Source organism: Protopterus annectens, chromosome 2.part1 (genome assembly GCF_019279795.1).
Source record: "Protopterus annectens isolate FY-2018-M chromosome 2.part1, PAN1.0, whole genome shotgun sequence".
Lineage (NCBI taxonomy): Eukaryota > Metazoa > Chordata > Ceratodontiformes > Protopteridae > Protopterus > Protopterus annectens.
In genome coordinates, this window is record NC_056729.1 from 1,509,075,693 (window position 1) to 1,509,100,890 (window position 25,198).

The 25,198-nt window shown below is 39.4% G+C and overlaps 1 protein-coding gene across 1 annotated transcript in view; it reads left to right on the plus strand.

The window, feature by feature from the left end:
- MEGF6 (multiple EGF like domains 6) overlaps positions 1–25,198 on the plus strand; it is a 2,184,612-nt gene that overhangs the window by 926,102 nt on the left and 1,233,312 nt on the right. Inside the window, exon 12 of the mRNA XM_044062967.1 lies at positions 6,049–6,177. Coding sequence (XP_043918902.1) covers positions 6,049–6,177 — 129 coding nt within the window. The remainder of the gene's footprint in view (positions 1–6,048; positions 6,178–25,198) is intronic.

The following is a 25,198-nucleotide window of genomic DNA, read 5'->3' on the forward strand; positions in this document are numbered from 1 at the left end:
GGCTTGTAGCTCAGCTTAGAAACTTACAGCATTAAAGTGTTTTTTGTTTCGTATGGTTTTAAAGATAGGTTGTTTAGGGAAGAAGGTTTTATGCCTAATGATATAGGTGAGTGAATGGTCACTAATGTCGTCAGGTAGGGTGTCTGCAGTATAAGTGAGGGGATGGTTTCTTACTAGGATCCAATCTAATGTACTTTTTTTGTTAGTAGGCTTATGGATTCTTGTAGGGGTTGTGATAAATTGAGAAATGCCATACAAGTTAATATGGATTGAAGGTTGATTGGAAGTACAACAGTTCCAGTCTATATTGAAGTCTCCAAGTACTAGAGTTTCTTGAGGGAGGGAGGATGAGAGGAAGCATAGGATATTTTCCAGGGCGTTGATATTATTGCCTGGAGGTAGATAGGCGCATATTATATAGATAGCTTTGCTAGAATTGAGCTAGAGTTTAAAGACAAGGATTTCTGTGTGATTATCTAATGGTAGTTGTAAGTCTACTGGAGACACATTGAGATAAGATTTATACAAAATTGCTAAACATCCACCTTTTTTGTAGTTCGGTCACCCCTTATTATATTATATCCTGATGGGATGACTTCATTATCTTTTGTTCCTGGTTTGAGCCAGGTTTCTGTTAGACAAAGGACATCAAAGGAATGTATGTCCAGTAGCGTATGCAGTTGGCTAATTTTATTGTTTAAGCTCTTTATATTAAGTTGGGCTATCAATAAGGAGTTAGTAGTTTTGGTCAGGGTTGTATGAGTGGTGGTTTAGGGCAGTTGGGGGTTTAGTATGGTATTGTTAGGTCCTGGGTTGGGTGGATATCCCCATGAAGAAGAGGGTGTTGTTGTAATGTATGTAAGAGTTTCAGGAGTTTGAAGAGAGTATATAGTGTTCTTCTGGTTTGTTGGAGACTAATATGGGGTAGTCTATGATATTTTGGGGAGAGGTAGGTTGAGGTAGAGATGATATTTGCATGGTTGTGGGTAGTAGGTGGATTGGTAGGTAATGTTTGTTTTAAAGGATGAAGGGGTGCAGTGATGTGTGAGTTTTCATACCATGTAAGTGTGAGTGGTATGAGTAGTATGTGTATAGATGCAAGAGAGAGGAGTGAGTGTTTAAGTTTAGGTTGATGTGATTTAAGCACGGTGGAATGGGGAGAGATGTAAGTAAAGTAGTAGCAGGATAGATAAGAAAGCCAGGAAGGATATAGATAGTATGGAAGTAGAAGTAGTGGGGAGGGGAATGTGTGTAAGGGAGTGTCTTTATGTAGTGTTTATCTAAAGATTATGGGTAATTGGATAATTATGGGAAGGGGAGTGTCTTATGAGGTATAAATGTAGGAGCACTGGGGGTGGGTGGGAATTGGGGGTAGGGTAGGTATTATAAGCTTCTTTTGCCTATGTAGATAGATATATAGGTGCAATACTATCTGTAAATATTCATAGTTTAAGACTGGGTAGATTCTGATGTTTAGACTCATGAAAGTTTCCATATTTAACATCAATGTCCTTATTTTGGATAAGTTGTGATCCAGTACTTGAGATAAGTGGTACCTGGTACACAGTGACCCTAACCTTTAGATCATGTTGAGGCTGGTTTACAGCATTACCTATGTCTTCAGATTATCCCAGGTTATGTGCTCAGCAGAAACCAAGCCTGTAAATCACTGGATGTTTTGGTTGTCCACAGCCTATGTCTTTAGATCGTCATAAACTATTTCCCTGGAGTGAGACACAGGTAGGAGACATACTTGTGCTACAGAAAGGTGAAACAGCTATCCTTTTTTTGGGTTTCTAGTCTTCCTGTGTTATGTAAGGAGGTATTTAGCTAGGAGTACTTATATTATGCTATAGCAGGTCCAAAGTCTTCATGATGCTGCCATATCTGCACAGGAATGTTTTAGTTTACAAGTGATTCCATAGTGTAATGGTTATCACTCTAGAATTTGATTCCAGTTATTTGAGTTTAAATCTTGGTGGAACCTGACACTTGAATTTTACCACTTTGTTCAACTAGCTAGTAACACACAAAAGCGCTGGTAGTTGAATTAACACTATATGTTTCAGTTTTCACTGAAATTCATATATTTGAACAGAATGAAAAAGTATTATCTCTAACAGAAAGACACAGACAGTAATGCCCAAACTAACACCTCCCCTCATAACCTCTACAAACTTAACTGACATACCCCCTTCTAATAAATGCCCATGATACATAGAGACACAATTGGGTTGCATTGCACGGCTTGGTTTATAAAGACACTGGTGGTCGTTAGCCTAGTATATACCTATGAATCCGAAAGACAGTAAAGAATGGAGGACGGCAAATTCAATAAATGCTGAAACATTCTCGGCTAGAGGGAAGAGTTTAAGATAAGCTCAGACAAACTTAGTAAAGGAATAAGAAGTAAAATTGTCTAATACCAAAACCAGACTGTATATACAGAATGGAATGGGTATTGCAGATGAAATTATGCCCATCAAAATGCATTTCCTCTAGGGTAAAGTGTTGTCCTAATATGGTGGTGTAATTGTTGTGGACTTGATTATTGAGGCAAAGTATGTGGATTTGTGACTTGTGGATTCAACCTATTCTCTTCTGATTATGTCAAGGCTGGCTTCATGGGTATCTAGTGGGCCAAGTTTGCTGACAACTGTAAACTACTGGCTGTCAAGAAAACACCAGATGGCACTCATGCCCTCCAAGAGGGTCTTACTGATATATATATGATATCTGAAGCACAGACTGAAGCATAATGCAAAAAAATGTATTGTCCTCTTTAGGAAGCAAGATTACCCCTGTACCCACCAGAGAAATGCCAGCCTCAAAAAGATATTGTCATTGAAGACCTTGTCATGTTTGTGGATCTCAAACTCTCTGTCAGATACCATGTATAACTGTCATTAGGAAGTTCTACTTAGCCCAGCCAATTGATATCAACCCCCTTTTTCCCATTTTGTACATGGCATCAGGATATCACATCACCAGTAACCACCACCTAGAGCCAATTTTCTCACTGCCAGGTGGCTAGTCCTGCCACTGTTATGAAAAACATAATATCCATGTCCAAGGAAGTTATTGTCTACTCTAGTCCTGCCTTATCAAGGCAATATTGGAAAATAATGTCCCCTTTGGCATGTATCTCTGCAACCATATGGACCACCTAGAAACAAACACAATGTTTCTTCAAAAAAAAAAATAAGTAATTAGTAATAATAATGGATAGGAACTCCCTAAATTATGCAAAGCTTCTAAAAGCTCTAACATTCTATTCTATCTCGTATAGACGTCTACCTATGAATCTTTGCCTGGTTGCAAGTGAGCTTGTCCTAAGTCATCTTCTACATGTTGCCAAAACTGGAAGTGCCACAAATAGCCTGTCTAGGGGCTTAAGCCTACTTTGTAATATAAACAAGACCTCTTGACAGAATAGATAAGCTCCCTATTGATGACAAAGTATCCCCTTACTCTGTTTATGTCTAACAGATGAATGCGTGAGTAACAGGTCTAGCCCCTCAGTCCCACATGGACAAAAATAGTAGGTAAGCAGCTACTGTGGCTAGGCTTGTAATGGTCATCTAGACTGGTTGACAAGTATATACATCTGTGAATTAGGCGAATAGTTGTTTCATTTCCCTGAGCTACAAATCATGGGACAGAACTTTTTTAATGTAATATGTTAAGTGATGTGTGTGATGTTTGCAGATGACATTGTGATCTGTAGTGAGAGTAGGGAACAGGTGGAGGAGACCCTGGAGAGATGGAGATATGCTGTAGAGAGAAGAGGGATGAAGGTCAGCAGGACTAAGACAGAATATATATGGGTGAATGAGGATAGAGGAATTGTGAGGATGCAAGGAGTAGAGGTGGCGAAGGTGGATGAGTTTAAATACTTGGAGTCAATAGTTCAGAGTAACGGTGAGTGTGGAAGAGAGGTGAAGAAGAGAGTACAGGCAGGATGGAATGGGTGGAGAAGAGTGTTAGGAGTGATTTGTGACAGACGAGTACCTGTAAGAGTGAAAGGGAAGGTCTACAAGAGGGTAGTGAGATCAGCTATTTTATATGGGTTGGAGACAGTGGCATTGACAAAAAGGCTGGAGTTTGAGCTGGATGTGGCAGAGTTAAAGATGTTAAGATTTGCACTGGGTGTGACGAGGGTGGACAGGATTAGGAATAAGTATATTAGAGGGTCAGCGCAGGTTGGAAGGTTTGGAGACAAAGCCAGAGAGGCAAGATTACGTTGGTTTGGACATGTGCTGAGGAGGGATGGACAGGATTAGGAATAAGTATATTAGAGGGTCAGCCCAGGTTGGAAGGTTTGGAGGCAAAGCCAGAGAGGCAAGATTACGTTGGTTTGGACATGTGCTGAGGAGGGATGCTGAGTATATTGGGAAAAAGATGCTAAGGATGAAGCTACCAGGTAACAGGAAAAGAGGAAGGCCTAAGATAAGGTTTATGGATGTGGTGAGAGAGGACATGCAGGTGGTTGGTGTGACAGAGCAAGATGCAGAGGACAGAAAGAAATGGAAACAGGTGATCCGCTGTGGTGACCCCTAACGGGAACAGCCGAAAGAAGATGATGATGTTAAGTGATGTGTGTGTGTGTGTGTGTGTGTGTGTGTGTGTGTGTGTGTGTGTGTGTGTGTGTGTGTGTGCACGCACGCGTGCGTAGGGATGTACTTCATTACGTCGACTTTCATAAAAGAGAGACCACAGTGCTGAATCTTCAAAATCATCGTATTTTCTCACTGGAAAAGTTTCCTTTTGGCTACCAATAATAAAATTATAGACTTAAGCAAATTAAACCCACTGATGTGGGGGCTTGCCCCCCCCCCATGTGGGGGGCTGTGCTTCCCACCCCCCTCTTACTAAATATACCAAATCTGAGATCGCATTACAGTGGACAAAAGGGCAAAGTTCACCATGGTGGCCAAGTGTTAATTTTCCCAGTGAGAAAATACTATGTTCCAGAAGTTCATGATTTTGAAGATTCGACACTGTGGTCTCGCTTTTAAGAAAGTCAATGTTATGGTAAGTCGACGTAGTGAAGGGGATCCATGTGTAGATATATAGATATAGATTTATATCTTTATCTATATATCTGTCTTTATCTATATATCTATCTATCTGTATCTATCTATTTATTTATGTGTATTTGTGTGTATATCTATATATATAGATATACAGAGACAGAGAGGTGTGTGTGAGAGTATATATGTTAAAGCAAAAAAAAGTTAATTTTGTTTTCACTTAGCATATGTAAAGTCTCTTTAGATACTGCTTTTTCTTTCTTCCTGTTTCCTAGCAGTTAAGACATTGTCCATATACAATTATTAAATGCAGTTATTATCACAGTATTGTTACACACTGCATTTTAACAAGAGTTGTACGATGGCTCCCGTTTTTTTTTTTTTTTTAGTTACACAGTTTAGAGGGAAATAGTTATTGTAATATATGGAAGCATACTATGAGATCAAGTAAACAATTAGAATTAAATGTGTCCAACTTGACACCATAAAACTCCACTGCCACGCGTTCTGCGGACCAGAGATCCACTCTGGTGACCCCTAATGGGAGCAGCCAAAAGGAAAAGAAGTAGTAGTAGTAGTAGTACATTTTCATGGTTTAAATGGATAAGAAACAAACTGCAAACAACCCAAAGTATGTGAGGGCACCAAGTAGAACTGTTTTCTTATACAGTGGCCATGCTGAGGTGCTGTCTTTTGTACCATGCATGTCTTAAAACAAATTTGCTTCTGGATGCTAAGGACCAGGCTTTAAAGCAGAGATGAAGGAACTGCTTTGAATGGCAAGAGTGCATGGCAATAAATAAAACTCTTAAGGCAACTCAAGAAATCACTGGTTTGAGTCCTGAAGGACAGTTTACACGGTTGCCAGTATTAAAGAATACCTTAAGGTTAAATTCACTTCACAATAGTTGTCTGTACATTGGTAGTAAACACGCTTATATTGTCCAGACTGCTACCATTCTGTTATTGTGATCTAAATAAATGCTTATCTTGAATGATTTTTCTTTCTTTACAGGTTGCCCAAAAGGCTTTTATGGGAAGCAGTGCAATAAAAAATGCAACTGTGCAAATAATGGGAGATGCCACAGAACCTATGGTGCCTGCATGTGTGACCCAGGCTTGTATGGACGCTTCTGCCATTTGCGTAAGTAGTCACTTATTCTAGTAGATGTACTGATTAACTGTTCTACTGTTTAATATACACAAACTCTCTCTATATATATGTGTGTGTGTGTGTGTGTGTGTGTGTGTGTGTGTGTGTGTGTGTGTGTGTGTATATATATATATATATATATATATATATATATATATACACACATATAAAATACAGGAGAAAAATGGGTTTCTTTGCAAGTGATACCTTTTACTGATTTGTTGAAAGGTAATTGCAACATCACTAGGGATGGCAAGTGTTTGAAGTGGTGAACATCAAAGAACTGCTGTAGTTAAAATGATAGAAGCACAGAGCATTCCACTTTGTCACATATGATTTCAGAAAGGCTGATATAAAAATCACTAAAATGCTGAACCACACATTATCAAAACTTCAAGTATGAAATGGATTAGGCTTGCTAATAGTACATGACAATTCAGTAAATGTTTTTGCAATGAATGCAAGCCCAGCTGTACCCCTAATATGGTGGGGGGTTGCACTTTCCTCACATCCCTGCTGTTTCATTATTTCATATGTGAGGTTGCACAAGCTCAGAGATGAGTGTGATATTCCGAAACGTATGATTACTGAGTTCCCTAGACAAGGTCCGAGAGGATGGGTTGGGCAGTACAGACTGTCAGATAGTATTGAGAAGGGAAAATCCTTTCTAATCTCCATAAAAATGAATCCTATTAACTAAATTAGCCATATTGTTAAGCTATATTCCTTTATATAACCAAAACATAAATCCATAGCATAGCATAGAAACAGATTTTTACAGAAAACATGTATACAGTTCACATAGTCTGCCTCTTATTTATTTACTAAGCCCCAGGTTCTAATGATCTAACTTAGCAGAGCCCAAATAGTTCCAAGACGTTTCAACCTTCCTGCCTGTTTCTTTTGGCATCCCACAGGTTTCAGTTCTTGGCCCTCTCCTATTCAATATCTTTATAAATAAACTTGACAACAATCTTCAAACATACAACCATAATACAGTATATAGACACCCAGGTTTAAATGACAGGATACCTTTAAAACCTGCACTACAAAATAGGCGGGTAAATCATTAGCATCTGATTGGTTGAAGCTGCTTTTTAAATGAGAGATTGTATGTGTTTTATTGTCTGAAGAAGGGTTGGTGAACCCGAAAGCGCTTACATCAGTGTTGGCATACGTTTTATTAAAAACTTTTTATCCATAGAGCGGTGTCAAGCCAGTTTTTTCTGTTTTCTATAATACAGTATCTAGATGATGCCAGCCATGTCTGCTCTGCCCCAATCCTCTCAAAATGTAATGACCTCACACATTATGCCTTCTTATCCTGTGAAATATGGCCAATAAAATCTCACTTTCTTCTATATCCTACAGCTATCAGAGTTACTGGAAGTTACAGTAGATAAACACCTAAAATTTGATCTACACATTCTCCAAACTGTTGAAAAAAAAACACCAGAAACTTGGATTATTATATAGAAGTAAACATATTCTCACTGACAGCACTACAAAAAACATTGCATCAACCTTCTTACTACATCTTTTTATTTATGTCTCCCCGATCCTAAAAAATGAAACTAGACAGTTGTTACAATAAAACTGCTAGATTTACCACCATTTCCTATAAACCGTTACCAATACATAGCATTAAAACAACTAGACTCACTAGAACTCCCATAATATCTCTCCTACTCATGACTATTTATTGCCAATAATCTAATATATAAACCAGAAAACTGTCCAACACTACAAAACACAATAAAACATTATTCCCCAGCCAGGGAACTATGATTTCAAAATAAATCACTTTTACTCACTATAAAATCTAATAATACTGCTGGTGATTCACTCTACTCCTGATATGTCTCCAAACTTTGGAACTCCTTACCACTTCATTTAAAGTAAATTGAAAAACTAAAAGTTTTCAAATCTCAGCTTAAGTGATATCCAAATGACTCTTGGCTATGATTCTATGTTTTAAGTTGCGAGTCTTAGTCTGACTTACTTATAACCTGTTGCATCTCTAACCCCCTAAACCCTCAGCTATACTACTATAGCCCTACTATAGCCCTCTCCTTTCTCTCCCCCTCCCATTCTCCACACTATTTATCCCCCCCACTTCCTATCAATGTCTATACATTTTCCTTCTTTTGAACAACGATTATCTTTTTTGTTTTTACTCTCCTATGTAGTAAATTCTAGACAACTGCTATCAGTGCAATCCTTAATGTTCATAATTTTTTCTTTTGTTTTTCTCTTTGTAATTAATTTCGTATTTGCACTGTTATTTTTAATAGTTTTTGTCCTGTAGGTTTATCTTTGCTTATGTTTGCTGGGGCTCTTTCCTCTTGGGTCTTCACTGAAAATGGATTGCTTACTATCAGTGCAATGCAAATAGCTAATAACCTTTTCTTTTTACAATTATTTTGTATTGTGATTGTTATGTAATATTTGTATATTGTCACTTTATCTTTACTTATGTTTGCTGGGGCTTTTCCCCTCGGGTTTCCACTGAAAATGGGTTTGTTTGCAAACTCAGTTAGACTAACCAGGTTAACAAATGTAAAATAAATAAATAAATACATTCTGCTAAACCCCAGATTAATACATTAACTTTAAGCACAAACAACTACTGTTTAATTTACTACTTAATATGTCACTGCATCGTAATGCTACTATGTGTTATTTTCTGCCTGCTGACCTTCACTCTGATGCGAAGTACAGGTCTCGTGTCATTTCTCACTTTTAAATGTTTACCTAAGTACTAATCATCTGCTCACTTAACCATATCTATCTGCAGTTCTTTCCCTTTTTGCAACTCAGCTTGATCTTTGGCATCAAATCAAAGTACCTAACTTTATTACTCACAAATAAATACTAGTGTATTGTAAAGTGTAAATATGTGTAAATGTGGGTTTTTTTGCATTATTGCAGGATTATGTTCACGTAATTTATTGAAAGTTTTTGTTTAATGGTATGTCTGTGTACCACAATTATTATCCTGTATGATTTTTATCCTTCGTTTACAATGGTGGCTCTTTTTCTTTTTTTAAACACCTTTATTGAATTATCACTTGTGACATAAGAAAGTTACATTTATACAAAAGTAATCAAACTGTATTAAATTAACATTGACAAGCATTATACTTCACATATATTGTTATATATTATATAACCTAAGCAACATTCTGTAAATTATTCAATTCATGCCCCCTTTTTTAAACAAGAAACATCTTTATTAGAGTCTTTATTAAACCATTACTTACAAAATAAGCAATCCCACATTTATATAAATGAAAATGAACCACACCGGCACAGTCCCAGTTGCAAACATAGACATCACTTATAATCCACCCAATCATTTTCAGTCAAACATTACATAACTCATTTAAGTCCTGCCTTCTTTTAAACCTCATTCCTGCCCTGTATGTATAGTTTCCACAATTCCTATTTTTTCCTGTGTAGTTTGCTCCTACTCTTTTCTAAATATCTCAATTCCACTTGTTTTACCTCTGTTACTGTATTCACTACTTCTAATATAGTTGGTTTAGATTTTTAATTTCCATTTTCTAGTAATTGCTTTTTTGGCAGCCACCATAATTAGACACAGCAAGACCTTACCATGTCTAGAGAATTCAAATTCTGTGTCATAGCTCAGAAAAAATCATCTCCCTTGTTACACCAATCTGCCAACCCAGCATCTGCAACAATGTATCCCGCAGGGAATGCCTAAAGTCCGCCAACCCACTGCACTCCCAGGAAATAAATTTCCAATAACCTTTTTCTTCCCAGTCACACCTCCAACATTTGCTGTCTACCTAAGGAAAAAGTCTCTGGAGTCTACTTGGGGTATAAAAATTATTTATCTATGCAAACATTTCAAAGCAAAAATCCTAAATCTTCTAGATTTTGTTGCATATTTGGGAGACATACATATATCCTGACATTTTTTTCTTTTTTTCTTTATCAATTGCTTATCCAGTCTATCTTCCCAATCCTAGCCTCCTCTGATTTATTCTTATAGTTATCATGCAATATTTTATATGCTCTACTAATTATTCCTTTTTTAATGGCAGCTTCTGTTCTAGATTCTAGTAAAAACTCTACCAGTGCTGGTCTTTTGTTTAGGACCCCCTATTTCTCTTTACCTATACTCTTGATATCAATCATTGATAGGGAAAACAATCTCCAAACCAAATAAATAAATTCTTGGCCTCTTCCCATCCTATTATTTTTCTCTCTCTCTAGTTATTTGCTCCCAATAACTTGGTTCCTTTGCCACCTTTCTCCAATAAATTCCAGTCCCATCTTGCCTATTGTCTATATCCCTAATTGCAGTCATCCCTATTAGCAAAATCCCCTTTCTCCTTTCTCTTGTTGATTTAGTTCTTAGACTACTTTCTGCTACTTTATGGATATAATATTCTGTATGATTATTGTTTTTCCCCTTAAAGCCATGCATCCATAATCCCAGCCTCTCCTTGTTTCTTGAGCTTCCCCCCGTTTCAACAGCATCCCTTTCCACTTTGAATTATAGTTTTCTGCTTGTGCTATGTATAGGAGTCTTAACTGTGTAGCTGCAAAATACCCCATTCAAATTGGGTAATCCCAATCCACCCTGTTCTACTGGAAGAATCAGCGTATCCCATTTGACTCTTGCCGTCTTCCCCTCCCAGATAAAGTCTTTCAGCTCTTTATAAATTGCTAGCCACAAATTCTCCTCTGGTTAATAAAAATATGCCCGACCCAAGACTAATGGGACTAAAAACACTTTGACTGCTTGTATCTTACTATCCATATCCATATAACAAAGCTTCCATTTTCTCAGTTTTTGTATTGTCTTTTGTTTAGTCACTTGCCACGTATCCTTAGCTGCCACACCAGAATAATTTTAATCTGTGCTCCTAAATATTTCGTTTTATCATGTCACCATAAATATGGATATTGCTGAACCAATTTGTGTGTGGGTACATAATTTACCGCTATTGCCTTTGTTTTAGGTTCACTCATTTTGTATCCTGAAAAGATATGAAACTGTCTCAAAATGTTCCACAACACTATAATGTCTCTTTCTGGTTTTGTCAGTATAAAATAATATCTGCAAATAGAGCCAGCTTTTCTTGACTACCATGAAAATTATATACTTGAATTTCTGAATCCCTTCTTTGCCAGTGGTTCTAAATATAATGCAAATAACAAAGGGAAAAGAGGACACCACTGCCTGGTTCTTCTGCTCAAACAGAAGTTATCAGAGAAGACCCCACCCACTTTAATTTTCACCTCCAATCCCTCTTATATCCCCATAATCAACCTTATATATTTTTTAGGAAATGCAAATGCTTCCATTGCCCTGCTTATAAAGTCCCAACTTATTTTGTCAAATGTTTTCTCTGCATCAAGACCCACGAACAACAGCGGTATCTTCTTACATTCTGCTTCCCTCCCCTCTGGATCATCAGGGTTCTGTTAATGTTGTCAAATGTTTGCCTCCCCTCCACAAAACCACATTCATCCATGTATATCAATTTTGGCATTAGTTTTGTCATTCTTTTAGCCATTGTAGTCATGGACACTTTATAGTCATAGTTTAGTATTGAAATGTGCCTGCACGAAGCTGTATGATTTTATTCTTTGTATTAATGTATGACACTGAATAATTTTTGTGTGGTGCTTTTCAACTTAGGCCTCCACTGATTTTTTTTTTTTTTTTTTTTTGCCCATTGAGGCTTTTTCAGTCCGCAAATGGAAATAACTAAGTAATTTATGAGCTCTTCTTCTCATGTGAAGGTCTCTTATTTCCAGAAATGTCTCATACCAGTCGGCAGTAGTAACGGATGCCCAGGGCAGATGTAAAATTAAGGCTTTAATTTTATGTCAGTGTACTTCTGCCTCAACTCTGTAATGAACTGCTCTGAGCAGGATGGTTGTTATGCCATACTGGCAGTCAGATAAGTTGTCGGCACCATAAAATCTGATAATTGTGAACTGTGGGTTTTTTTTTTTTTTTTTTGTTTTTGTTTTTTTTTTTTTTATTTATTCTTTAGCCAGGAGAGAAAGCATCACAGTTGTAGAGTTACCTTTATAAACAAGTATAATAGTAACCTCCTCCAAAAGAAGTCTTATTGTATCTACTTTTGAGTTAACCAAAGCTTCTAACCTGATTCTAATAAACCAAAAATCAGCAGTGTCAGAGCCTGAAATTGGTTTAAGAAGATGCATGAACAGTGTATGATGAAGTGTTTCAACTTCGGATAATTTGGAATTAGATTTAGATTTTTTTTTTTTATCAGAAGACTGAAACTACATTTTTGCAGTTTAACATAAAACTGTCATTGAAAATGCTGTACAGAAATCCCTGCTTAAATAAATCCGCCAGATAATCTGATATTACATTACTTCATACTTAATCACTATTAAACACACAGGCCAGGAATCTCGCATTGCCTACATTGGTATTAGCATATCTACCCCAGCTGTTTAGAACAGCCAAAGGCATCTACAAATTCATGTTCCAGCAGTTACCCCTAACTTCCATCACTAAGATTTTTTTGCTCTGCTTATTTTACTTTATAAGCGTAGCTTCAAGAAAAAACTCAAGGCACACATTCAACAAGAATCAAGTATACCTTTTTTTTAGAAATACGGGTTAATTTTATGTAAGTTTTTTACTTATTCAGATGAAATGGTCAATGAATACTCTTACAACTCTGCCTTAACATGCTAAACTCTGATTCTTGTTAGAGTACATATGTAATTTGGTTATTGTTAAAAGTAAAATGGCATATTATAATTCAGTAACTTCATGTTGCATGACAATTTTGACAATTTATATCACAGCTTGGAAGGCCAAATTAAACAGAATTTCTGGACCTCATAATCTGAGCACCAGTTAAAGCATCTAAGTATGGTTTGTTCATGTATAATGGAATGTGTTATATGGTGTTTCAATACAGTTATCACAGTACAAATGTTGTATCATTAATTATACACTGTATCAGTGTGCTATGAAATTTTTAAGTAGTTATTTTGGTGTCAGATATTGTATTACTATCTTAATGCCTGTAGTGTCTTCTACTTTATCACACAATCATAGAATATACAAAACATCTGAATCCATTGGCCATTTACACTTTGAAAGTATCATCTTAGACTTTACCTCCTTTTCAAGGAGCAATAAGGCATTCACACCAGGGTGTATTTCTGGATGCCCATCCAAATATCTAACTCCTTTGTGAAGGAAGAAAGTGTGTTGCATTGCTTAATTTGGAATGGAAGTTTGTTCCAGAGAAGGAGTAAGAGTTGTGTTACAAATCTGTCTCTCAGTCATGTTTTTTTTATTTGCTGAGGCAAGTTTAAGTGTTTGGTTGTAGTGTTAGTAGAATTGTTTAATATGTGGAGATATAAAAGATCTTGGACTACTGGACGCTTAATGGCGTGAATGGCTAGGCACAGATCACCCCTAAGAAGTCTGTAGGGCAATGAATAAAGGAACAGTGCTTCCAGCCTCTTTTAAGCTGGTAACCTACAGTCTTCTGATCCATAGTCAGACATGTTTTCCATTGCACTACTAGTCCTGGTAATTATATCACATCAAATTGGACTTGAACTCACAATCCTTGACTTAGGAGGCCAGTGCCTATTCCATTAGGCCAGGTGTCAGCTCCAAGGTGCTAGAGTGCACTCTGAAGCTGTCACAGCCATCTCTGACCCTCAGGGCCTTGGCATTGGACAGCTTGACTCAGACTTCTGACTCGGGTAGGCTTCCTTCCGGTCAGAGGGGAGCCAATGGTCTAGAAGCATGTCTTCTCGGTTCCATTGGCTTCCTTCTCCCCAAGGCATTCTGCCTTTAAGGTGGTAGAGAGAGTATTCTGTTCCAGAGTACAGATGACTCCACCTCCCTTGGATCTTCCATCTGGTTCCCATATGTCTTTGTACCTTGAGCGTTGTCACTGTACTCCAGAGGGACAGCCAGCCTAAAGTCTTCAGGCTACCCAGCAGTATATCATTATATATTCTGATACTTCTCCGGATCATCCTGCCAAAGAAATCCCTAGGAAGAGGAAATACAAGAGGAGCCACTTAGTCTCCCCTCAGTAGTCAATCACAGAAGATACTTATTTTGATGAAGGGGAAGGATCCCCAAGATCACCACCTGATGATGTCTCCTCTGGAGATCCTTAAGCAAAGGGGTGGTTGGTTTACCAATAACACTTCCCAAGAGCAAACAGTATTCCTGGAGGCATTTGGGTCTGGCCTTTCTACTTCCCGTGTGACTCCTACTGACAATGAGCTCATTGATTTGATCTGTCAGTGGGCATGGAAGGAACCTGATTCTTTTGAGCCAGTCCATAAGAGACCAGAAGGATCCTAGCACCAACAAAGGGAAAGGAGTTCTGGAGCAAAGGAGTACCATCAGATGCCATAGTGATAGCTGTGGCCACAAAGAAAGAACTCATGGAGCAGAGTTGATTTGTTCATTCCCCCTAACAGGGAGTCTAGGGCATTGGACAGATTTGGGAAGCATGTTTACTCTTCAGCGACTTTCGCATTTAGATCACTGAATTATTTAGTGCACTTCAGCAGACTTTAGAGAGATTTGATTAAAGCACTCTCCAAATTCTCCTTGGAGCAATAACTGCTGAGAGACAGACTTCTGTGTCTCACAGCTACCTTATAGTCCATTGCAAATTCTTCCGTGTGGCTCATTTCACATGCAGCTGAAGGCACCTCAAGGGTGGTGGGTTCAGGCATTTCCATTAGGAGACATGCCTGGATGCATCTGTTTGATTTTGCGGAGCCTTCACGTCCTCCTTTGTCTATGCACCTTTTGACAGATGTTCTTTGGTCCTAAAATTAAAGACACACTCTCCAGATGTGAGCAAGATGGTATGACCCTGCCTGCAGTGGGTATATGTTTTTTGACTCTTCACAACTCCTCTTAAGAACCTTCTCTAGGTTCCAACAAGGTTGTCAGTAAATATGGTTCACAAAGTCCCAGTGTCCTTTCCATGACCCATGTGGAGATAGTTCCCCAGGGGCATAGGAGAGAATTCTGATGAAGACATCACCCACAGGGCAGAACAAGGGGAAAAGAGATTCCTTCTCTGTCAGACCCTACCAGTGTTCCTGAAAGGAGGCTCAGTTGTCCACCACTGGAGGCAGTCGGGTTGTTTATCCCTCACCATAGAGCCTGGCTAGACATTGCAAAAGATGCATGGGTGCAGAGGATTATTTCCAGAGGTTAACTAAGTTCCAGAGGTTAACTAGTTCCAGAGGTTCCACTAAGATCCAGCAACAAAAATCACTTGCAGATCACTAAAGCCAGTAACTCTGCTGGTGAAGCACTATTCTCTTGCGCCATAACCAAATTATGGAACTCCCTCCCACCTACAATTACCTCCGTACCATCATGCACCCACTTCAAAACTGTACTAAAAGCGCACCTAAAAACATGCTGACTATGCCCTTACAACTCCCACTCTAATATCACCCACCCCATCCAACCACTACCTTTCTTTCCACCCCACTAACTACCTTGATTATAGCAAGATCAGATGCTCATAAGCCTAGTACTTATTATACAGCAGGAACTTCTTATTGTAACATTTGTTAATGTCTGTTATGTACTTCGCAGATAAAGATTCTAGTTGTCTACTGATGTACTATGTTCTTCATCTGTAAATAAGTTTGTAATTAATTGCTATGTTAAATTGTTAATCACTATGTAATCCAATGTAACTACTGTCTGTTTATTTTAACTGTGGAGCTTTTCTCCCTGCGCCTTCGCTGAAAATGGGCCTATGTCCATTCGGACACTCCCAGTCAACAAATGTAAATAAATAAATAAATAATAGGTTATATAATTCCCTTTTCCCTACTCCCGTCTTCAAAAGTAAATAGAATTCCCGATGTTCCACCCAGTCAGAAGAAAGCAGCAACCTGAGAAATAAAAAAGCTGCTAGAAAAAAAGAGTCATCCTGTAGGTCCCCCCAGACCAGAAAGAATCTGGAACTTACTCAAGATTGTTTAGTGTCATAGAAAACAGAGCACTGGAGACCAATTTTGAATCTCGGCAATCTGAACAAATCAGCTCAATAAACAAAGTTCTGGATGGTCATGGTTCAGTCCATTTTGCCTTTCCTGCATAAGGACAACTGGATATGCTCAACAGATCTTTAGGATACATACTATTACTTAAAAATGAACAGGCGATCCAGGAGATACCTACACTTTTGGCAGGGAGCCAGTCATTACCAGTTCAGAGTACTGCCCTTCGGTCTCACCACAGCTCCCAGGGTGTTCACCAAATGCATGTCAGTAGTAGTAGTAGCTCACTTGAGTCTTCACGGATTCTGAGTGTTTCCTTTCCTGGACAACTGGCTCATAACTCTTCCAACCAGGCATCTACTGATCAAAGCAAGAGATTATTTACTCTAATTGTGCTCTTACCTAGGCATTACCATCAGTCTCAACAAATCTCATTTAGAACCAGCTTAAGTGCTAGAATTTATAGGAGCTTTGTTCGATACTGTATCAGTGACAGCCTCCCTTCCCTTGCTAAGAGTACAAACAATTCAATTACAAGTCCAAAAGATAATTCAGAATTCCTCACAGTCAGCCCGACTGATCTCTGCTGCCATAATTCTGGTTCCTTTGGCAAGATACCTTATGAGAATACTTCAGTGGACCCTGGCGAATCAGTGGTCCTTCCAGTAACAGCTTTTGTCCACACAGATCAAAATAACTCAGGCATGCAAAAAATACCTCAGGTGATGGATTTGCTCAGAAGATATTTTACAGGGCCGCCCCTTCATACTTCTTCAGCCCAAGACCATTGTGACCATGGATGCATCCCAGTTCGGGTGGGGGAGGGCACTTCTTGGGAAAGACAGTCTAAGGCATCTGGTCACTAGAAGAGGCCAGCATGCAGTTCTTCTAGGGTTGCAGGCTTATCAAGACTCTCTTCCTTCAGGGACTGTCATGATTCAGACAGACAATATGTCAGTAGTCGTCTACATCAACAAGCAAGGAGGCACCAGCTCTTATTCCTTATGTTGAGAAGCTCTGAGAGTGTGGCAGTAGGTGATTTCTGATAGCAACACACATTCCGGGGAAATCCAACATGATATCAGACAAGTTGTGCAGGTCCATCCTATTACCTCACAAGAGGTCTCTCAGCAATAAAATTGCAGAGAAGATATTCCATCATTGGGGCCAGCATTGCTTCGTCCTCATTGCTTCTCCCCCCAATGACAAGTGCAGCAGGTTTTTTGCCCTGTGGGGAATCACTGAGAGATGCTGTCTTTCAGGGCTGGCCCCCCAGTCTCCTTTATGCCCCCCCCCCAACTCCCATGATCCCCAAGTTCTTTCAGAAAGCATCTCGATTGAAAAGCACAGTAATCTTCACTACCCCTTATTGGCCTTGTCAGATTTGGTTCCCCTTCCTTTGGCCTCATCCAGTTCATCCTTCTTTGATCTTGGATCCTGGATCCAGTTCCAGACCTTCTGTCTCACCTGACAGACTTGATTCACCCAGACATTTTAGGGCTAAAGTTCACCGCATAGTTTTTCCAATTTCATTGATAGCTAGACAGCCCAGGCTGTCCTCCCATGTCCATCACATTCTTTTGTCTTCCCACAAAACTTCCACTAGGAAGATTTACAAAAGTAAATGGAAAAGATTTTTTTTGGGCACACCAGAAAAACATTGACCCCTTTTCAGCACTAGTACCCACAGTTCCTGATTTTTTGGATACTACTTTTTAAGGAAGAGGCCACTTCCTTGACAGTTAAAGTACAATTAGCTGCTAATTGTAATTTTCATGTCAAAGTTGGCAATCCTGTCTTAGCTGCATCATGACTCTGTAAGGCATTTATGAAAGGTAGCTTTTTACTAAGACATCCCTTTAAAGGTCCTACTACGCTGTGGAATTTGAATTTTAGTCTTACAAACCCTGCCTCGATCACCATTTGAACTGGCTGTAAGATGTGAATGAAAGTTTTTAACTTGGAAAACTATATTGTTGGTAGCCAAAACATTCGTTAGGAGAGTTTCAGAACTTCAACCCTTATCTTCTAAACTCCCTTATTTAATTTTTCATAAAGATAGGGTGTCCTTACAAACCAATCCATCTTTTCTTCCTAAGGTGGTGTCAGGATCCAACATTTATCAATCTGTCAGTCTCCCAGTCTTCCCAAATTTCTCAAACAAAGGCAAATAGACTTTACATTTGTTGGACTTCAAAGACAATTATATTTCTATCTGCATAGTACTGAAAAATTTTAGAAAATCAGATCAATTACTCATCTCCTTTTCAGAATCAAGATTGGGAAAGCCAGTTACCCAAATAACTTTTGCTAAGTGGGTAACTGATTGCATTTCCTTTGTCTACAATAAACTGGGTTTATCCCTGCCAAAAACCTTCAGGGCCCATTCAACCATATCCATGGCAACCTCTTCAGTATTTCTATCCAGATCTTCCATTTGTGATATTTGTGATCCAGATACTTGGGCTAATCCTCATATTTTTATTACTCATTACAAAGTTGATCGTATATTGTGTGTGCAAGAGACCAGATGGAAGGGGAGTAAGGCTAGGTTTATCGGAGGTGGGTTCAAATTGTTTTATCATGGTGTGGATGGGAGGAGAAATGGTGTAGGAGTTATTCTGAAGGAACAGTATGCTGAGAGTGTTTTGGAGGTGAAAAGACTGTCAGATAGAGTGATGTTTATGAAGCTGGAAATTGATGGTGTAATGATGAATGTTGTTAGTGCATATGCTCCACAAGTTGGGTGTGCAATGGATGAGAAAGAAAAATTTTGGAGTGAATTGGATGAAGTGGTGATGACTGTACCCAAGGGTGAGAGAGTGGTGATTGGAGCAGATTTCTATGGGCATGTTGGTGAAGGGAACAGAGGGGATGAGGAAGTGATGGGTAGGTATGGTGTTAAACAAAGGAATGCAGAAGGTCATATGGTAGTGGATTTTGCGAAAAGGATGGACATGGCTGTGGTGAATACGTATTTTAACAAGAAGGAGGAGCATAGGGTGACATACAAGAGTGGAGGAAGATGCACACAGGTGGATTATATCTTGTGTAGGAGGGCCAGTTTGAAGGAGATTGGAAACTGTAAAGTGGTGACCGGAGAGAGTGTCGTTAGTCAGCATAGGATAGTGGTTTGTAGGATGACATTGGTTATCAAGAAGAGGAGGAGGAGTGTGAGGGCAGCACCAAGGATCAAGTGGTGGAAATTGAAAAAGGGTAATTGTGAGGTGAAGTTCAGGGATGAGTTAAGGCAGGTACTGGGTGGCAGTGAAGAGTTACCAAATAGCTGGGTAACTACAGCAGAGTTAGTAAGGGAGACGGCTAGAAAGGTGCTTGGTATCACATCTGGACAGAGGAAGGACGACAAGGAAACATGGTGGTGGAATGAGGAAGTACAGGAGAGTATACAGAGAAATAGGTTGGCAAAGAAGAAGTGGGATTGTCAGAGAAATGAAGAAAGTAGACAGGAGTATAAGGAGATGAGGTGCATGGCAAAGAGAGAGGTGGCGAAGGCTAAGGATAAGGCATATGAAGAGTTGTATGAAAGGTTGGACACTAAGGAGGGAGAAAAGGACCTGTACCGATTGGCTAGACAGAGGGACCGAGCTAGGAAAGATGTGCAGCAGGTAAAGGTGATAAAGGATAATGAGGGAAACATACTCACAAGCAAGGAGAGTGTGTTGAGGAGATGGAAAGAGTACTTTGAGGGGTTGATAAATGAAGAGAATGAGAGGGAGAGAAGGTTGGATGATGTAGGGGTAGTGAATCATGAAGTACAATGGATTAGCAAGGAGGAAGTAAGGATAGCTATGAAAAGAATAAAGAATGGAAACGCTGTTGGCCCAGATGACATACCTGTGGAAGCATGGAGGTGTTTAGGTGAAATGGCAGTGGAGTTTTTAACCAGATTGTTTAATGAAATCTTGGAAAGTGAGAGGATGCTTGAGGAATGGAGAAAAAGTGTTTTGGTACCGATTTTTAAGAATAAGGGTGATGTGCAGAGCTGTAGTAACTACAGAGGGATAAAATTGATCAGTCACAGCATGAAGTTATGGGAAAGAGTAGTGGAAGCAAGGTTAAGAAGGGACGTGATGATTAGTGATCAGCAGTATGGTTTCATGCCAGGAAAGAGCACTACAGATGCGATCTTTGCTCTGAGAGTGTTGATGGAGAAGTACAGAGAATGTCGGAAGGAGTTGCATTGTGTTTTTGTAGACTTAGAGAAAGCATATGACAGGGTGCCTAGAGAGGAGTTGTGGTATTGTATGAGGAAGTCAGGAGTGTCAGAAAAGTATGTAAGAGTGGTACAGGATATGTACGAGGGTAGTGTGACAGCGGTGAGGTCTGCGGTGGGAGTAATGGATGCGTTTAAGGTGGAGGTGGGGTTACATCAAGGATCAGCTCTGAGCCCTTTCTTATTTGCAATGGTGATGGACAGGTTGACAGACGAGATCAGACAGGAGTCCCCGTGGACTATGATGTTTGCAGATGACATTGTGATCTGTAGTGAGAGCAGGGAACAGGTGGAGGAGACCCTGGAGAGATGGAGATATGTTCTAGTGAGAAGAGGAATGAAGGTCAGCAGGACTAAGACAGAATATATGTGTGTGAATGAGACGGAGAATAGAGGAATGGTGAGGATGCAAGTAGTAGAGGTGGCGAAGATGGATGAGTTTAAATACTTGGGGTCAATAGTTCAGAGTAACGGTGAGTGTGGAAGTGAGGTGAAGAAGAGAGTACAGGCAGGATGGCGTGGGTGGAGAAGAGTGTCAAGAGTGATTTGTGACAGACGAGTACCAGTAAGAGTGAAAGGAACGGTCTACAAGAGGGTAGTGAGACCAGCTATGTTATATGGGTTGGAGACAGTGGCACTGACAAAAAGGCAGGAGTTTGAGCTGGATGTGGCAGAATTAAATATGTTAAGATTTGCACTGGGTGTGACGAGGGTGGACAGGATTAGGAATAAGTATATTAGAGGGTCAGCCCAGATTGGAAGGTTTGGAGACAAAGTCAGAGAGGCACGATTACGTTGGTTTGGACATGTGCTGAGGAGGGATGCTGAGTATATTGGGAAAAAGATGCTAAGGATGAAGCTACCAGGTAACAGGAAAAGAGGAAGGCCTAAGTTAAGGTTTATGGATGTGGTGAGAGAGGACATGCAGGTGGTCGGTGTGACAGAGCAAGATGCAGAGGACAGGAAGAAATAGAAACAGGTGATCTGCTGTGGCGACCACTAACGGGAACAGCCGAAAGAAGATGATGATGATGACAAAGTTGATCTGGTCTCTACAGGAAGAGCAGTCTTTGGCTCAACAGTATTCATAAATATTCTTTCTTAGCTTCCATCCAGGAATCAGGTAGATATGGACTCCATCCCACATGTTGAGGAATGAATGAAAATTGACAGCATCAGATAAAGAAGTTATGTACTCACCATAATGTTCCATGTGTGTTGTCCATTTTCATTCTTCCTCAACCCCCTACCCTTTTTTATTTATGACTTATGGAAGAATGAGAAGATACCATGGAAACCAAAGTTCCTCTTTTTTAGGCTCCAGATAGAGGTTTCACATAACAACCACTATTTCCTTCATTGCTATTTAGCAATAAAGAGCAGCAAACAAGATCTGAGGTATGGGGGGGGGGGGGAACTACAGCATTACAGGTAAGGGAGGAGCTGAAGAATTTGCAGTATCCACAAAGTGTAAAATGTGGCTGAGTTGGATCTGAGGATGAGATTCAAACCCACATGTTGAGGAAGAATGAAAAAGGACAACACAGATGGAACATTATGGTGAGTACATGACTTCTTTTTTTTAATTTCTCTTGTCTTATGTTTTGCCCTGTGTAAGTTCCATGGCAACCACCTATTTTTAAAATTGTTTGTTTATCAGAGATTTAGCAGTAGTTCTATTCTATGTGGACTTCAGTCAAGCATGTCTTGCAGCACATATTGTAGGTTCATAGGTGTTTACTAGGCTAACTGCCACGAGGGCCTTTTTAAGCATAACCATGCATCCCAGTTCTCTGACAAGTTCTGATACCCTTGATAAGTGTAAGCATGGGTCTGGGAGATGAACTATTTACAGGTTACCTGTGTATGTTAGAGATGTAGGTGCTTGGTCATGGTATTCATCATGACCAAGTACTTGATTGATTGCACTTGGATGAAATGAAAATTAATCAAATATGATTAGTAAATGCAGGGTTTCCCTTTTCCCGAATCTGAGTGAACTCAGCTTTACCATGATCAATTTTACTGAGCATGAAGTCCCCTCATGGGACTGTGTGGGAGATTTGCTGCTTGCACAGCATCCTCACTAGAAAGCTTTTAACAGACTTTATTTTTAAAGCAGTTGGATGTCAGGAAACTGACATGGTATTATGTGGTAGGTATCCCAACACTGGGTTCTCTTCTTATTTATATCACACTGGCCCCATGCTCTCTTGCAGAATCCATCAAGGCTAGTATCTACTGTTGTGGGAACATTACATTCAGGGGAGGAATGAAGTTTAAAAGAAGGTAGGACTTAAATGAGCTGTGTAATGTTTGACTGAAAATGAATGCGTAAATTATAAGTGATGCATAATGTTTGCAACTGGGAGTGTGTCAGTATGGTTTGTGATGTCAAATGCTTGCAACTAGGATTGTGTGAGTGTGGTTTGTTTTCATTTATATGAATGTCTGATTGCTTATGTTGCAAGTGATGGTTTAATAAAGATGTTTCTTTTTTTAAAAGGGGCAGGAATTGAATTTATGTAATGTTGCTTAAGTTGTATGATAGCAATATATGTGAAGTATAATGTGTGTTAATGTTAATTTGTTAATACAGTGATTACTTTTGTATAAATGTAAATTTGCCTTTGTTACAAGTGATAATTCAATAAAGGTGTTTAAAACAACACAAAAGGCTAGTATATACTATATTATTCATATAACCACCACACAGTCTCCTCATACCACTGATGCTTTAACCAGACTGACTGGTTTATGCCATCATGGTATGGCAACCAGGAACCCAGACTGTGGCTACTATGACTGTGAAGAGAGGTTTTCAGCAAGGGACAAGGGGAGAGATAATGTTGGTATGGCATCATTCTGAGGTATCTGAGGACAGAGAGATATTTTTGTCCACTATTGGTATCCCCTCCAATCCTTTCTTTCTCCGTTATATATAAACACACGCACACACTTACACCGTGGCTGAAAGGCTGCCTCTCAGCTCTTCTAAGGCACCAAGTAGCTCTGTAAAGATGTACATTTGCCTCCCCACCAACCCATGCAAGTAACCAATGTTCCACACATAAATTCATAGGTTCATAGGTGTGTACTAGGCTAATGGCCCTGGAGCCTTTACAAGCCTAGCCCATAGGATTACCCTGGCATCATGCCACCCAACCTTAGCTCCTAGTGCCTCTGTCGAGTAGAGCCACTGGAGTGATCCTCGGGGTGAATTTTCTATTTCCCATCCACTCAAGATTTCTCTTGAAGAAGGCCAGTGAGGTGCTGTGCTTGACATGTATGGGAAGTCTGTTCCATAGCATGGGCAGTCTCTGGGTTATGAACCTATCCCTCCAGCATGTTCTGTTGATTGTGGTAATGAGGTAGAGGTCTCTGTGGTGTGGAGGGATTGGAATTTCTTTAGATGTAGAATTTCTAACAGAGTTGGGTCAGACATGGCTTTGTAAGTCAAGCAGAGATCGCCTCTAAGTAGGCGATATGAGACAGGGAATAGTTGGAGTTTTTTTGAGTCTGTCCATATAGGGCAAGTATTTAAAGCCTAGGATCCTCTTTGTGAGGTACTTTTGCAGCCTCTCCAGTTGTTGCAGGTGTCTAGTGAGGTACATGCCAAATGTGACATTGTACTCGATGATTGGCCTAATGAGGGAAGAGTAGAGGGAGACAGTGACCTCTTTCTTCCTGGATGTAAAACCCTTAGTAATGATATGTGCCACATAGAAGGACTTTCTGACCACAGTGGCAACATGGTGGTCAAAAGAGAGGTTGCTGTCAACCTGTGTTTCCAGATCTCTTATAACGCCTTCTGTGTTCAGTGGACTACCATCAATGTGGTCATTCAAGGGAATCGAGTTTTTCCTAAAGGGGATGAAGGCACATTTTTTGGCATTGAGCTTAAGGCCATGGTTCTGACACCAGTCATTGGTCTCATTGAGGCCTTTCCTTTGGTGGTGTTCCAGTTCCTATGTCCTTTTCCACCCCCATGGTGTTAGTGCTAAAATATTAAAACCCAGTTTGTTCATTGATGGGCCAGTATCTCCAGCATATCTTCTGTTTTTCTCCACATCAATAGTATTCATAAATTAATGAGTGAATGGATGAAACGAATGAATGGTTAAATAAGTAAGTAACTTTTTTTTTTTTACATTTCTTGTTGTGGACTACACATCATCATTTGTCTTCCATGCCTGGGATATAATGTGCTTATTCTTAATGTGGCTCCATCCTTGCTCCTGCAGTTTAACTTTGGTTGGTGCTATAATAGACGTCCCTCACCTTTTTCACTTATTTTGTCTCTAGTGTTGTGTTTTAAACAATGCCGTTGATCTTCCTTGCTGTCTCTATTTTCATCTTTTCTTCATTAATTTTCCTGGATTTCCATCAGCATGTTTATGCTCTGTATCTTCATCTATTTTTTTTTGCTAAATTCTTGTTCATCTCTTTCTCTTTAGTAGTTTTATTTCTCTAAATCCCATTCTTTCCTACTACACTCTTCTCTGTGTAAATTCTTAGTGTTTTATTTTTCTTCTCTGACTACAAATCCTTAATAGTCATGTCTCATTTTTGTACTTCCTTTTGCTGTCTTCACAACTTTTCCTTGCAGTATACCCCCAATTACAAATTACTGGTTTTGTCTTGCTCTATTTTGTTCTGCTGCTATAACTAGCTGCTGCTCTATTTCACTCTTAACTGGTTAGCTGTGTAGTAGATATGATACTCTCTGTCTTT